This window comes from Poromitra crassiceps (assembly GCF_964638095.1).
Source record: "Poromitra crassiceps genome assembly, chromosome: 13".
NCBI classification, from domain to species: domain Eukaryota; kingdom Metazoa; phylum Chordata; class Actinopteri; order Beryciformes; family Melamphaidae; genus Poromitra; species Poromitra crassiceps.
In genome coordinates, this window is record NC_139644.1 from 3,631,492 (window position 1) to 3,646,148 (window position 14,657).

Below are 14,657 nucleotides of genomic sequence, written 5' to 3' on the forward strand. Positions count from 1 at the left end.
AGCACAAGAGAAAAAACCTCAGTCCAGACCAAAGGGCAGACAAAGTATATAATACAGATATACTGTATTGTACCCCTAAGAATAAATAAAGATAAAAGAATAAAAGAATAAAAGGATAAAATAAATAAATAACAGCAACGGCAGATGGGGAGACATTACATTTGTACCCCAGCAGCGTTCAACGCTCTGATAGAGACAGGCACAAAGGAATTTCTGTACCTGTTCTTTTTAACTATGGGGGCACGAAGGCGGAGCCCGGAAGGAAGCAGCTCATATTCGAACCTCAGAGGGTGGGCATCATCTGATCGGATGGACTCAGCTTTCTTCAGCACCTGTTTAGTACAGATCTGGTCCAGGCTTCTGAACTGGGTTCCGGCTATTTTTGAAGCCACCTTCACTATTCTCCCCAGGGAGTTCTTGTCTTTAGTACAAAGATTACCATACCAGCAGATTATGGAAAATGATATGACAGACTCCACAAAAGCACTATAGAACATTTTCATCAGAGTTTTATCAACCTGAAATTTGGCCAGCTTCCTAAGGCAGTAAAGGCGCTGCTGACCTTTCTTACACAGCATGTCGGTATTCAGATCAAACTTCAGCTTGCTGTCAATTACCGTACCCAGATATTTGTAGTCTGTCACTATATCGACAGGCTGACCGTTGACAAAACTGCTCTGGGGAACAGGGGGGGAACGTCGAAAATCAATACAAACCTCTTTCGTTTTGGAAACGTTGAGTTCCAAGGAAGCGTTTTCGCACCAGGAAACGAAGTCGTCAATGACTTGGCCGTGTCCTACATCATCATCGCCAAGCAGACTGACGATGACAGAATCGTCAGCGTACTTGACGATGAATCTGTTGGCGAAACGGCTGCGACAGTCGTTGGTGTATAGAATATATAAGAAAGCAGATAAAACACAGCCTTGGGGCGAGCCAGTAGAGGACAATAAGATACTGGACAGTATCCCATTGACCCTCACCTGCTGAGATCTATTCGTTAGAAAGTCTAGAATCCAACCAACGAGGCACTTATCCAGACCGAAAAAGCTGGTTAATTTCTCGACCAGAATGTGTGGCTGGATGGTGTTAAATGCTGATGAAAAATCAGCAAAGAGCAGCCTAACGTGATTCTTACTGCCCTCTAGATGCTTGAATATGAGGTTCAGTAAGGTGGCTGTAGCATCCTGCACGCCTCTATTAGCACGATAGGCAAACTGAAGTGGATCGAGCAAAGAGTCAGTTTTTGTTACTAGCTCATCCTTCACTAGCCTCTCAAACTGTTTCATGACCAGGGAGGTTAGGGCCACTGGCCGGAAGTCATTAAGTGATTTTGGATTGGTGCACTTGGCAACAGGAACAAGAATGGATTTTTTCCAAAGGGACGGCACCCTCTGCTGGCGGAGTGACAGATCAAAAATATGGCTGAAAATGGGACCTAATTGCTCAGCACATACCTTTAAAATACGCCCGCTTAAGTTGTCTGGGCCAGGGCTTTTTTTAGGTTTGCACCCTTTGAGACGTCTTATCACCTTTTGCTCGTCGAAGAAGGGGTTCAAAGGGGGGGCCAGAAGGAGACTGTCTCTCAACACAGAGTGTTTCTCACTAAAATCGCGAGTCTCAAATCGGCCATAGAAGGAGGAGCTGCAGCATCCACCTTTACATAGTAGCTGGAGGAGCTGCAGCATCCACCTTTACATAGTAGCTGGAGGAGCTGCAGCATCCACCTTTACATAGTAGCTGGAGGAGCTGCAGCCTCCACCTTTACATAGTAGCTGGAGGAGCTGCAGCATCCACCTTTACATAGTAGCTGGAGGAGCTGCAGCATCCACCTTTACATAGTAGCTGGAGGAGCTGCAGCATCCACCTTTACATAGTAGCTGGAGGAGCTGCAGCATCCACCTTTACATAGTAGCTGGAGGAGCTGCAGCATCCACCTTTACATAGTAGCTGGAGGAGCTGCAGCATCCACCTTTACATAGTAGCTGGAGGAGCTGCAGCATCCACCTTTACATAGTAGCTGGAGGAGCTGCAGCCTCCACCTTTACATAGTAGCTGGAGGAGCTGCAGCATCCACCTTTACATAGTAGCTGGAGGAGCTGCAGCATCCACCTTTACATAGTAGCTGGAGGAGCTGCAGCATCCACCTTTACATAGTAGCTGGAGGAGCTGCAGCATCCACCTTTACATAGTAGCTGGAGGAGCTGCAGCATCCACCTTTACATAGTAGCTGGCTCCTACTGTGAAATGATTAGCATTAGTTACCTGCTTCATAATATTCCACAATATTAAAGTCAACAATTAAGAAAGCCCATTAGATATTTCCAAAATTGATCCACTCAAAATTATTAAAACAACATTTCATCAAACTGACAAACGCCCTGTGGGAAACCCCCCAAATATTTATAAGACTAAAACATCTCCAAAACTAAGGACATGTTGTTGAGGTAGCTAACTGCTAACGTTACTAGCTCATTACTACTACTGCTACTACTGTACTTAGTTGCACTGCTTCATGTTATGTTATGGTGGGTCCAGCGCAAGCTATGAATGGAATCTTGATTGGATCAGCCATGTCAGTCCAATATCCAATATGTGAATTGCATCAGTATCTCTACCCCCAGGCAGGGAAGGAAGCTGGGCAAAGCCAGGGCGGCCGCAGATGTCAGCCCCGCCCAGGGCACGTGGGCGGGGCTGAAGGAGGAGCTCAGAGCGTGCAGCATGGAGGCCTACCGCATCTGGAGCTCCGCCCTCTCTAAGGTCAGAGACTGCACATGTTTATATATATATATATATATATATATTAGAAGGAGAATACTGGAGCACTCAGGTCATCTTTAGATGGTTTATTATAAGGTGCAGATCAAACACTGACGTTTCGACACTTGCTCTTCTTCAGAGTGAGCTTTGCATTGGATTCACAGTGTGTTTGAATGAGGAGCAGAGGGGAGGAGCAAGCAATCTGCAAGCTGGCTGCCAAATCATACAATCAATCATCCAATACAACTTACCACCACATTAACAAGGGCAGTGGTGGCCCAATGGTTAGAGAAGTGAGCTTGTGACCGGAAGGTCATCGGTTCAATCCCCGGGACCGGCAGAATACATCTGGGTGGGGAAAGTGAAAAGGCAGCACTTGCCCCTCCCTCATTACCACCACTGAGGTGCCCTTGAGCAAGGCCCTTAACCCCAACTGCTCCAGTGGAGCTGATCAGTGGCCAGCAGATCAGACTGTGGTTGTACTGGGCAGCTTCCAGGTATGAATGTGTGTGTGAATGTGAACAGGGCACTCCTGAAAAAGACAGCATTGCTCTCAGTGAGACTCCCCCTGTATAAATAAAGGTAAAAAAAATAAAATAATTAACAGACCAGCAAAGAATTCACTAACCCTAACTGTATTTTCCTTGTATTCTGTAACCAGGTAAAACCCTGGTTGAGTGATTTACCTCCTGAACTTAAGTTGTATTGGATGATTGATTGTATGATTTGGCAGCCAGCTTGCAGATTGCTTGCTCCTCCCCTCTGCTCCTCATTCAAACACACTGTGAATCCAATGCAAACTCACTCTGAAGAAGAGCAAGTGTCGAAACGTCAGTGTTTGATCTGCACCTTATAATAAACCATCTAAAGACGACCTGAGTGCTCCAGTATTCTCCTTCTGATGCTACTGTGGTTCCTCAGTATATATCAGTATATATATATATATATACTGTGGTACCATACTGCTACTGTGGTTGCTCAACTGTTGAGCACCAGTCTCCGTCTTCCTAACTGTGGTTTAGCGCATGAACTTTCTCTAAAAAAAAATATATATATATATATATATATATATAGTCGCTGTTGGGCGGAAAACTTGTATCTCCAAAAAAAAGCAATTTTTCACAAGGAAGAAAAAACTAGAGAATTAAGTTTTTACATAATAATGAACATCTGTACATTCAAGCTGTTGCCAAGCGAGTTGCCACACCACTGATTGAGACTATCACCACCACAGAACTCTGTATTTGTATACTAAAATACTATATACGCACACACACACACACACGTGTTGTTGCATGAAAGCGCACCGTCTTTTTTCCTGCTTGCGTTTGGACAGGCGTTATTTCCTGCTCGCGTTTGGACAGGTGTTATTTCCTGCTTGTGTTTGTACAGGTATTGCTGGATAAGTTCGCCACAGCGCTCCTTGCTGAGTCAGCAGGTGCCATCCTGAGCACAGCCACGGCCTGGGAGGAACTGGAGATCCAGGAAGAGGCGGAGTCGGGCAGCAGCATCACCTCCAACATCAGACTCCCTGTCCAGGTCAGTCACCTCCAACATCAGACTTCCTGTCCAGGTCAGTGACCTCCAACATTAGACTTGCTGTCCAGGCCAGCCATGCGACAGCTTCTCTCTGTTGGTCCATGTTCAAATCAGAGGTCAACTTTCACGTCAGGTGTTGCAGTTATTTACCGTTCAATGTGAGGCTTTGCATCAGATATTGCACAGATATTTCTCAGTAAAAATGCACATTGAGTGTTCAAGCTTGCAAGGTGTTCAAAGTGATCAAGAGTGAAGTGAAGTGATTTCAGTTTTTGCAAAAGTGTTCAAGTGAAAGATTTTAAGTGTTAATCGGGGTGATGGCCTGTGGGTAGAAGCTGTTTTTGTGTCTGTTAGTTTTGACGTACAGTGCTCTATAGCGCCTGCCAGAGGGGAGGAGTTGGAACAGATCATGACCGGGGTGAGATGGGTCTGTGATGGTCTTCCCTGCCTGTTGTTCTACTCTGGACGAGTACAGTTCCTGGATGGAGGGCAGTTTGGCACAGATGATTGTCTCTGCAGTCTCTGCCTGTCATGTTTGGTGGCTGAGCCAAACCAGACGGAGATGGAGTTGCAGAGGACAGACTGGATGATGGCAGTGTAGAACTGGATCAGCAGCTCCTCAGGCAGATTATACTTCCTGAGCTGGTGTAGGAAGTACAACTGCTGCTGTGCCTTCTTGGTGATGGTGTCTATTAGGGCTGTGGCGATTAACTTATCTCCCGATTCGATACTATCACGATTCATGGGTGCCGATTCGATTTATATTGCGATTCTTAAGTATTGCGATTCTACGATTATTGCGATTCGATATTACGATTTATTGCGATTTTTGTTTATTTTTTATTTTTATTTTTTCAGTTTGTTTGCTTTTTTACACTAGATTAGAACATGGGAAAAGTTGAATCATACACTAGAGACTGTATATTATATATCATGAGTAGGGCTGGGTGATATAGTTAAAAACAGGGGCGGACTGGGATCATAATTCAGGCCGGGCATTAGATACCAAGCAGGCCAGGCCAATATGGGCCGACGCGCGTGAAATTTGGGCCGTTTGAAGCCCAATTTGGACAGTTTGAAGCCAGATTTGGGCCGTTTGAAGTCCAATTTTACAATGAGATGCACCCACTTTAACCCTGAAGTGTAATTATTACTTCAGACTAACTAATAAAGTAATAAAACCACTAGTAAACCAGTAGGCGGCGCCTGGCCTGCTGTTCAGTGAGTGGCCTGACTGCAAGCACCCCAAATTTTTTTTTTTTTCTTTTTTTCCGATTATCGATTCTGGAATAAAAGATCGATTCAAAAAATCGTGACATTAAAAATCACGATACTTAGGTGAATCGATTTTTTCCCCCACCCCTAGTGTCTATGTTGGCCTCCCACTTGAGGTCCTGGGAGATTATGGATCCTAGGAACTTGTAGGATTCCACTGTAAACACAGTGCTGTTGTATATGGTGAGGGGGTGGGCAGTGCTGGGGGGCTCCTCCTGAACTCCACTATCATCTCTACAGTTTTCAGTTCGTTCAGCTCCAGGTTGTTCTGACCGCACCAGAGGGCCAGCTGTTCCACCTCCCGTCTGTATGCAGGCTCCTCACCGTCCTTGATGAGGCCGATGACCGTTGTGTCGTCTGCGAACTTCAGGAGTTTGACTGATGGGTCCCTGAAGATGCAGTTGTTTGTGTAGAGGAGGAAGAACCAGGGGGAGAGCACACACCCCTGGGGGGCGCCAGTGCTTATTAGGGCTGCACGATATTGGAAAAAACTGACATTGCGATATTCCCTGCCCCTGCGATATATATTGCGATATGAAAAAATACAGATTTTCACCAGATTACCAGAATAGCTCTATTTTAAAGAAAAGAATACTTCTAGAATGATTGGGATGATTTTGTAGAGGAGTCCATCTGATTTTGGAGGGGAAATTAGGTATTTTAATGTTTCTCAACCACTGGGCTGTCGCCTATACTGTAGGCCTCAGAGCGTCATCTATCAGGGTGCATACACATTTTGACCAATGGATTTCCATGACTTAGGCTACATACATGAAAAAGTGAGTAAGTTATGACATTCTACTTTAAAATGTCACTAGCCTACACTTCACTTAGTGTAATGCAGCCTTTAAAACCAGGGAAAGACAACATGTATGCTGTATCACCATATTACCATATCCAACATCTAAGACCATATAGTCTCATATCACAATATTGATATACAATTGATATATTGCCCACCCCTAATATTGAGTGCCAGAATCTACCTCCCAATGATGCTATTTGCAGAAAAACATTAGATTTCATTGATTATAATCACTGCTTTCAACTTCTTTCGTTCTTCTAACGTTTCAATAAATCAACAATGAAACACCCCTGCCACTTTACACACTTGGTCTGACCCCCCGGAAACCCCCTCCAGAAACGACCAAGTGGTACACTCCGCATCTGCGGAGTTCCGGTTTTTGAGCGCAAGGCTGGCAGTACAGAGAGACGAGGATTCACATGCAGCCGACCGGTGACAAACAATTCATTCGTGAAAAGTAATAAATATACATTTAATTGCCCAGATATGTCTCTTCTCTTTTTATTTTCACTGACATGTTTTGTGTAAATAAGTCGCTATGTATGATTAACTCTACCGTAACGTTACTGCTATCATGTGATGCAACATCAGAGACTTGAAGGGGAGAGACAGCCACAGTGATAACACTGACAACTTCTCAGTAATCAGCCTTCGTGTCATAAGTTGCGGTCTTGCTTTTTGGTGTTTCAAGAGTAAATATCTCCACTCCACGGACATGTTGAGTTACAGCAGCCAGCCTGCTGTATGCGAGTGCGCTGCAAACTGTGGACAAGTCCGCCTCCGCAACCACATCGTTTACAGACGGGCTACTGTCTGTCAGCAACGCAACATAAGCAAAAGATAATTCAATTTAGGTCTCTGTGCATGTTTGTTGTGTTGAAGCTAAGCACTAAATGAGTGAGTACAGTAGCGGGGCGTCTCTCTCCTTTGAGAGAGACTGCATTTCACTCAGTAGGCTACCCCTAAAGTGAGAGTTTATCAAGCAACATGACGAGTTAATTTGCTTTTGACATCGCACGTCCTGCGATGTGACTATCGCGCATGCGCACATCGCAATGTCGATGTGTAAACGATATATCGTGCAGCCCTAGTGCTTATTATCCGGATGCTGGATGTGATTTTCTGGATGTGATCTAGGAGTTTAATGCAATATTGTTTTAATAGCATAAAAACCTCATCAGTGTGATTTCTATAATCAGTTTGAACTTCAATGCATTCAGTCATTCCATACAAATGTAGAAAGCAGAATTGAAGTTGAGTTGTGGAAGCGTTGTTGAAGCGTGTTATTCTGAAAGCCATGTGTCTCTTTCCTGCAGCCATCTTGGTTTGTCCAGTCTCTGCTGTTCCAGCTGTGTGTGGAGGTGAACAAGGTGGGCGGCCACGCCCTGCCCCCAGCCACCCTGCAAACACTGCTGCAAGCCTGCCTGGACCAGGCCCTCACCCACTACCACAGCCTCACACAGCAGGTGACTACACACACACACATACACACCATGGTGACTGACACACGTACTGTACGTAAACACACAGACACATACACAACATGGTGATTACACACTAGGGGTGGGAATCTAGACACCTCACGATTCGATTCCGATTCAGAGGACTTAGATTTGATGATAAAACAATTATCGATGCATTATCTCGATGCATCTTGAATCGATGCATCACTTTTTTCCCCAATACATGATTTATTTTTTCTCACTTTCTTTTTTCTCATTGTGTGTCTACTTTTAAAATAAAAGTGCATTTGGAATTGCATTGTATTATGATCCATAATTAAAATAAACAAATGCATTCATCTCCATGATCTTTTATTAACACTTTGAGTGCCACGGCCCTTGGGCAAAAGGTGCTGTACTGTGCCACATAGGCCGCAATGCATTTTAAAACAGTCATATAATTTCTTTAATAATTACTATGTAAACACTGAACACGCACAAATAACGATGAGACTCTCTTCTATCACCTGCAAAAAAAAGTTTATTGATCCCATTTTCCGTTCTTTAGTTATGAGCCGGAGAAGATAGCTTGATTTGACCAAAAACAGCCCTTTTTTTCTACGAGCTGAGATAATGACCCTTTTGTGAAAGGAAGCATTTCAAGCACATCATTGACTCATTGCTAATATTTTCTGATGTAATGCTGCAGCTGCCTGGGTCTGTTGTATGCTGTAGTGTCCTGCGTGCCCCACCTCCCCCCCTCCCCCCCCTCCTCCTCCCCCCCCCCCCCCCCCCCCCCCCCGTTGTGGGAGGAGTGTCTCTCTGCTCTGCTCGGCTCTGCTGTGAATGCGTTTGCTCTGCGTGTGCTCAGCACTGAAAAGTCCGCTAGATCCAGCTTTTTTACAGCCGCGTGTATGTCACCAGCTTCCAGTTGAGAACTCCACGGCTGATCATGCGAATGGGCTGTTGCAGCGGACACGAGGTGCTCAATTGTGACAGCAGATTGGCTGCTGCAGGGGCACAGCTACGTTATGCTTCAATGAAGCAGCTGCATATGGACGGATGCGATGCGATTTCCTTTTCCACAACGACTTCTTCTGTGTGTTTAACTCATGGATAACTCTACTTTCTCTCATCTGGAGTGCGCTGTCGCCACCTAAGGGTTCTGTAAAATAGGTTAGACACATTCAATAGCTCTCATATTGTAAGAGGCGATGTAAGAGGCATAGATCGACACCCCCCCGTCAAAAAAACAATTTCGAGTTATTGACGCCATTTGGCGTCGCTGGCAGCCTACGGTAAATTTCTAATGACGCCATATGGCGTCGCTGGCACTCAATGTGTTAATATACAAATGCTGCCCTCTGTTACAAGAGTTAGCCACCAGGTGGCAGTCAGGGTTCCAAGCATGCAGCAAAGCTACAGTGAAAGCAGAGTGTGCAGAAGAAGAAGCACAAGCTTTACTGACATTAAGTTGCAATAAAGAACGAGTCAAAACATCACCTAACTGGTAGGGATGGGCATCGAATTTCGAATTTTCGAATAATCGTTGTTATTATCAAGGTCGACTTTTATTATTGAAAGTCGAAATTCGAAAAAAATGTTATGAAATGTTGCATTGTCTCCCCTGATTCTAAGTAGAGTCGAATCGCTTGGTTTGAGCAAGTAAAACAATTTTTATAAGCATTTTAAGCAAGGTTTATGGAAAAATGAATGGCGGATGAAATCCCATGAAGAAAGAGAGGGGGTGACTTTGGCACCCCTTTGGCACTCAGACCTGAGCCTACTAAATATTTAATGAACCACTCATGATTGTCAAAACTGTTTTTTATTTTCGAAAATGTCAATGTCATGTAACATGTTCTTTACTTCAGTGGTGCAATGCTTGTTTGAGCTAAAAATCCACAGCAGAAGCTTTTTCTATTACGGTAATTAATAAAGCATTAGATTTAGAATCAGGGGAGACAATACAACATTTCACTCACCAAAAAAAAAAAAAAATATATCTATATTTTTATTTTTACATTCCCCCCCCCGAATTTCGATTAAAAGTCGACTTTGGCCAGCGAATTTCGAATAGTGTTTTTGCTAGAAATGCCCATCCCTACTAACTGGACATCCATCATATAAACATGGTGCCAGAAGCGGAACCTTGATGATGTGACGGGACACAAAATAACAGGCTGGACACCATTGATTCCACCGGAGCCAAGTTAAACACTTGATCAGCAAAAGTGCAAACTCTATCTGCACGAACGGCTTGACACTACTCTGTCTGCACTCTGTCTCTCTCTTGTAGCCCTGCAGGCAGGGCGGACATATCTCGGCAACCGTAACTCATAGAGACTTAAGGCTCTTTCACACACAGATCACGCAAAAAGGCTTTGCAGAAAGCCTGCAAAGCCTGGCAGCCTCGCCACAGAAATTGCTTTCACACACAGGCCAGCAGGACGGCCACATTCCCGTCCCGCGGTGTCCTTTCAGGCGACAGCCACTGCTCCCGGATTGAAAGGCGAGCCGCTGGAGGCATTTCCACTCAGCTCCTCGCTCAAATTAATATTTTCATAGGTTAGTGTAGCCTAGCCTACTGTATGATGAACTGATTTCGAGAGGGAATATCCTCAGACCAACTCGCCACAGACAGCTATAGCCCTCTGAAGCTTATTATTATATCCGTTAATTTTACCTACTAATGTCAACATCGTTTGAGCATAAAGCCTAACCGCACGGAGCATTCCTCCTGGCGTCCCTGCAGTCATGATTGTATAGGCTACTTTTTTTACTTTCACTCGTGCACTTTCTTGATACATGAGGTGATTTCCCCTGTAATTTTTTTATGAATGAGCTGACCATTCACACCTTTTCCGGCTCGCTGCGACGATGCTTTCAAATGGAGGCAGGTTGCCAGGTAACCCGGCGCTGTTACTACCTACTGTGGCGGGACAAAAGGTGTAAAACAATTATCCACCAAGGCGCGTTCACGACTTTCACATCGGAGGCGCGAATCCTATTTTCCGTGCACTTTTCGGCTTTCAAGGCCGGTGAGAAAGAGCCGTTAGGGTGGCGGCGTTGGATTCGGAGTGAAAAAATACATTTAGTCCTTTAGAGGCATCGCGATCTGGACTTCCGTTTCCCAGAAAATGTAAATAATGTAATAATCGATTTTTGACATTTGTGAATCGATTCATAATTGTCCATGTCCACATCACGATGCAGACACACACACAGGCCGGACAGTACTATTACACAGACACACACACAGGCCGGACAGTAGACATTTCACAGGTTACATACAGACTTCCAAGTATTCTGTTAGAACAGAAATCAAACAATGAAGGACAGCTGAGTCCAGGCATGAGCAGCTGAGTGAGGACAAGGTCAGCTTAGCAGCCAGGCAGGAGAAGTGAGTGGAGCAAAGAAAGGGTCATGTTAGCAGTGACAGACACCACACCAATGAGGGGTGAGTGCATAACAATATAGTGTACTTGATATTAGGCTTGGGCGGTATACTGGTATACCAGGGTATTTAGATCATACCGGGGTATGATGTAAATACCCTGGTATACTGGTATACCAGGGTATTTAGATCATACCGGGGTATGATTTTCAATACTGTCAAAAATATACACGCTCCTCTTTCCATTCAATTGAATGATGGGAGAATGAGAGGCTGCAGTGAGGTGACGTTGTAGTGCACAGCACATGTCAGTAGAGGGCAGTCTCTAGTGGTGGAACAGGCAGAGGCAGCACTGTGCGCAGGCACAGCTGAGCTGAATGCTGAGAGAAAAATGGCAGCTGGACTCTTAGCCTAAATATATATATATTTTTAGGTCTATTTTTATTTTCTATACGCCATTTGTAGGCTACTTTTTTTTTAACCTTATTAACACATTCACTGCCAGCCGTTTTTTCAATACTGTAGTTAGCTTCTGCCAAGTTTTTTTTTTTGAGGATTCTGGCTCATCTTTCAAGAGCCGAGGATTCTTTTCTGTTAGGATTTTGTGAACACAAAATATCTCAAAATAACTAATAGAATGTGTGCTTTCTCTGTCTAAAAGAGTTAGTTTGTAGAGTTAGTAGTTATGTAAGCATTAGCAGTTGAATACAGCATGGTTTCAGCATCTGAAAATTTAAGCTGAGATAAACGGCTTTTTGTGAAATTCGATAGAACAGTCACTTTAACCATTCATTTTTGGCATCAGTAAGACGTCAGACATCTAAACAATAGTTTTGAACAGTAATTTCCTCCATAACAGCAGGAAACCCCCCTCTCCTTCAAACTCCTCCCTCCGTGGGCGTTCTCCTCCGCCCTCCTTGGCTCTGCAGCGGGTCTGTCACAAGCGAGTTGCTGCTGCCTGGCTGCCCCTCGTCGGGGCGAGTCTGGATGGGGCTCGCTCGTTTCTTGGGGTTTCGGTTGAGAGCTCTGATGAAGCTCTTGCGATTCTGGGCTTATTTATGCTGCGTGTTTCAAAGTGTGCACCCAGTCTATTCTTGGAACCCCCCACCGTTGTGCGCCACCGCTGTGCGTCAGCGCGAAAGCGTTTTCGCCAATCCATTTTACAGTATGAGAACGGTTTCCTCGCGCTTTCCCCTGCAGTTTTGGCTCGGCTCTTTCTACTCTGGAGAGCACTGTCGCCACTCAGTGGGTCGGTAAAATAGATTATACACATTCAATACCTCCAATATTTGTATAGGAGACGTAAAAGGGTTAGATCCACGTCCCACCGTCCAAAAAAAAATTTTTTTTTTAAGACGAGATCTCGTCAACGGCAGTGAACGTGTTAATAGGCGTGTTTCAAGCAACACTATATTGTTTAAGACCACTTTACATACAGGCCTGCCCATAACGTGCATGTCAAATAAAGTTTTCTGAAACATAGAGGTTGCGCCAACACGAAAATTGGTTTGGATGATAACTTGCGCAACCGCATATTTATTTATTTTTATTTTTATTTTTATTTATTTTCCTGCTCTCCCCAAAATGTCAATAAACCTTTATGGCATATTATTACAATACAACAATACTGGTGTTGACAGTAATAGAAGATGCCAAATCATTCAAAACAATAAGCATTTTGCTTTTAGGAGCATTGCGCCAGCGTGCAGCGGTGTTCCAAAACGTGTCAATGTGTGTCGTTGCCTGGGAAACGCACATTCCATAATACAACTGTTCGCATTGCATCCCATAATAGTATGATGACACTTGGCATGCCATTGCGAACATAGATGCGAACAGGTTAGCAAAAAGTGTATATGTGTATATATGTATATATATGTGTGTGTATATGTGTGTGTATATATATATATATATATATATATATATACCGGTATATGATTATTATTTCTGGTCTGGACGCGAGTCTATCCACTGGCCGTTCAGACAGATGCCTCCGAGATGCCTGATTGGCTGGCCGATGTAGACGGGACTAATCTACTGATGACGCATTACAGAGCACAGCAACAACACACCTGTATGTTAAATAGCTAGCTAGCTGTTAGCTACGTCGGCTAAGCCCACTACCTGCTGCTGTAACCACTTCACCAAAGTGACCAAAGGTTGAGCAGTTTACATGTTGAGTCTTTGGGATCATAGGATAATTTCTTAAAGTCTTTCTTTCTCATCACCTTCCAGGACTGTGTCTTCCCTATGACCCAGAACAGAGCCTTACAGCTGCTGTTTGATGTGCGCTGCCTCGCCACCACGCTGGGCACCAGGCCAGAGGAGGGCAAGAACTCCCGACCCCACCAAGACCCCAGGTGAGAGGAAGGCTTCAAAGCCCCAACAGTCACCAAGACATCTTTAAGATTGTCAGGTTTCTACACGGCCTTCAAATCTAGTTTGCTGGGACTCCGGTCTAATAAATGCTGGTGATTCACACGTGTGTGTGTGTGTGTGTGTGTGTGTGTGTGTGTGTGTGTGTGTGTGTGTGTGTGTGTGTGTGTGTGTGTGTGTGTGTGGCTGCACAAATTGAATCGTATTTTCATCGTCATCGCAATATGAACATGCGCAATAAACACATAGCAAAGACTGCCTGAAACGCAATGAATAACAAAAGTGGTTTTATTTACATGCGTCATGCATTCCCACTCAGCATCTGATCATTTTGTCTTGTGTTGTAAATCCAGCGTACACCTTTCCCTTGCAACAGTGCGCTCCGCCCCTCTGCCAAAGCCCAAACACGCTGTGTGTAGTTTCAGCTAGAGTCAGTGTGTATTTCATTTCTTTATTCAGTGACCATAGGCTATGTTTGGGGTCTATGTTAGCATTATTAAAGGTCCCATTCCATACAAAAGCTGTTTTTACTTCTAAATGCATATATGCTGTTGTCATCCCTCCCTGTAATGAGTGTTCAGAACCTCAGAACTGCCAGAGTTGGATTTGTCCCTATCCAGCTTCCCCCTGCAGTCTCCTTCAAGCCACGCCCCCTTACACTCTGTTCCCACAGAGGGATAGGTGTTACGTCACAACGCGCCTTTAGCATACTGCGCGCGATCTCTCTCACACAACCTATCTGCACCATTTTGTCTATTGTTTGCCATAGCAAGCTGTTTCAGCGCTAGATTCATCATGACCTGTTGGTCCATTTCAGCCCAGAATGTTTCAACAATCTGGGGCAGTACAATCAAGGTTTAGCCACAAAATTAACACTTCTAGCTGGAGCGATGCCAACTGTACGTGATCCAGCAACTGCGGAGGTGCATTCGGTAAGTCTAGGCATTTTGAGATGTCCTGTTTAGCGTAGCAACCGTTAAGTTAGCGATAGCTCGTTGCTAACGTTAGTTGTGGACACAACCTAGCGTGCTGGTCCACGGACGCTAATCTGATTGGCCGCTGG

At 44.5% G+C, this 14,657-nt stretch overlaps 1 protein-coding gene across 1 annotated transcript in view; it reads left to right on the forward strand.

Moving 5' to 3' along the window:
• cog1 (component of oligomeric golgi complex 1) overlaps window positions 1–14,657 on the forward strand; it is a 41,884-nt gene that overhangs the window by 18,221 nt on the left and 9,006 nt on the right. Inside the window, 4 exon segments of the mRNA XM_083648491.1 lie at window positions 2,625–2,760; window positions 4,153–4,299; window positions 7,696–7,845; window positions 13,454–13,578. Of these exon segments, the coding sequence (XP_083504617.1) occupies window positions 2,625–2,760; window positions 4,153–4,299; window positions 7,696–7,845; window positions 13,454–13,578 (558 nt within the window).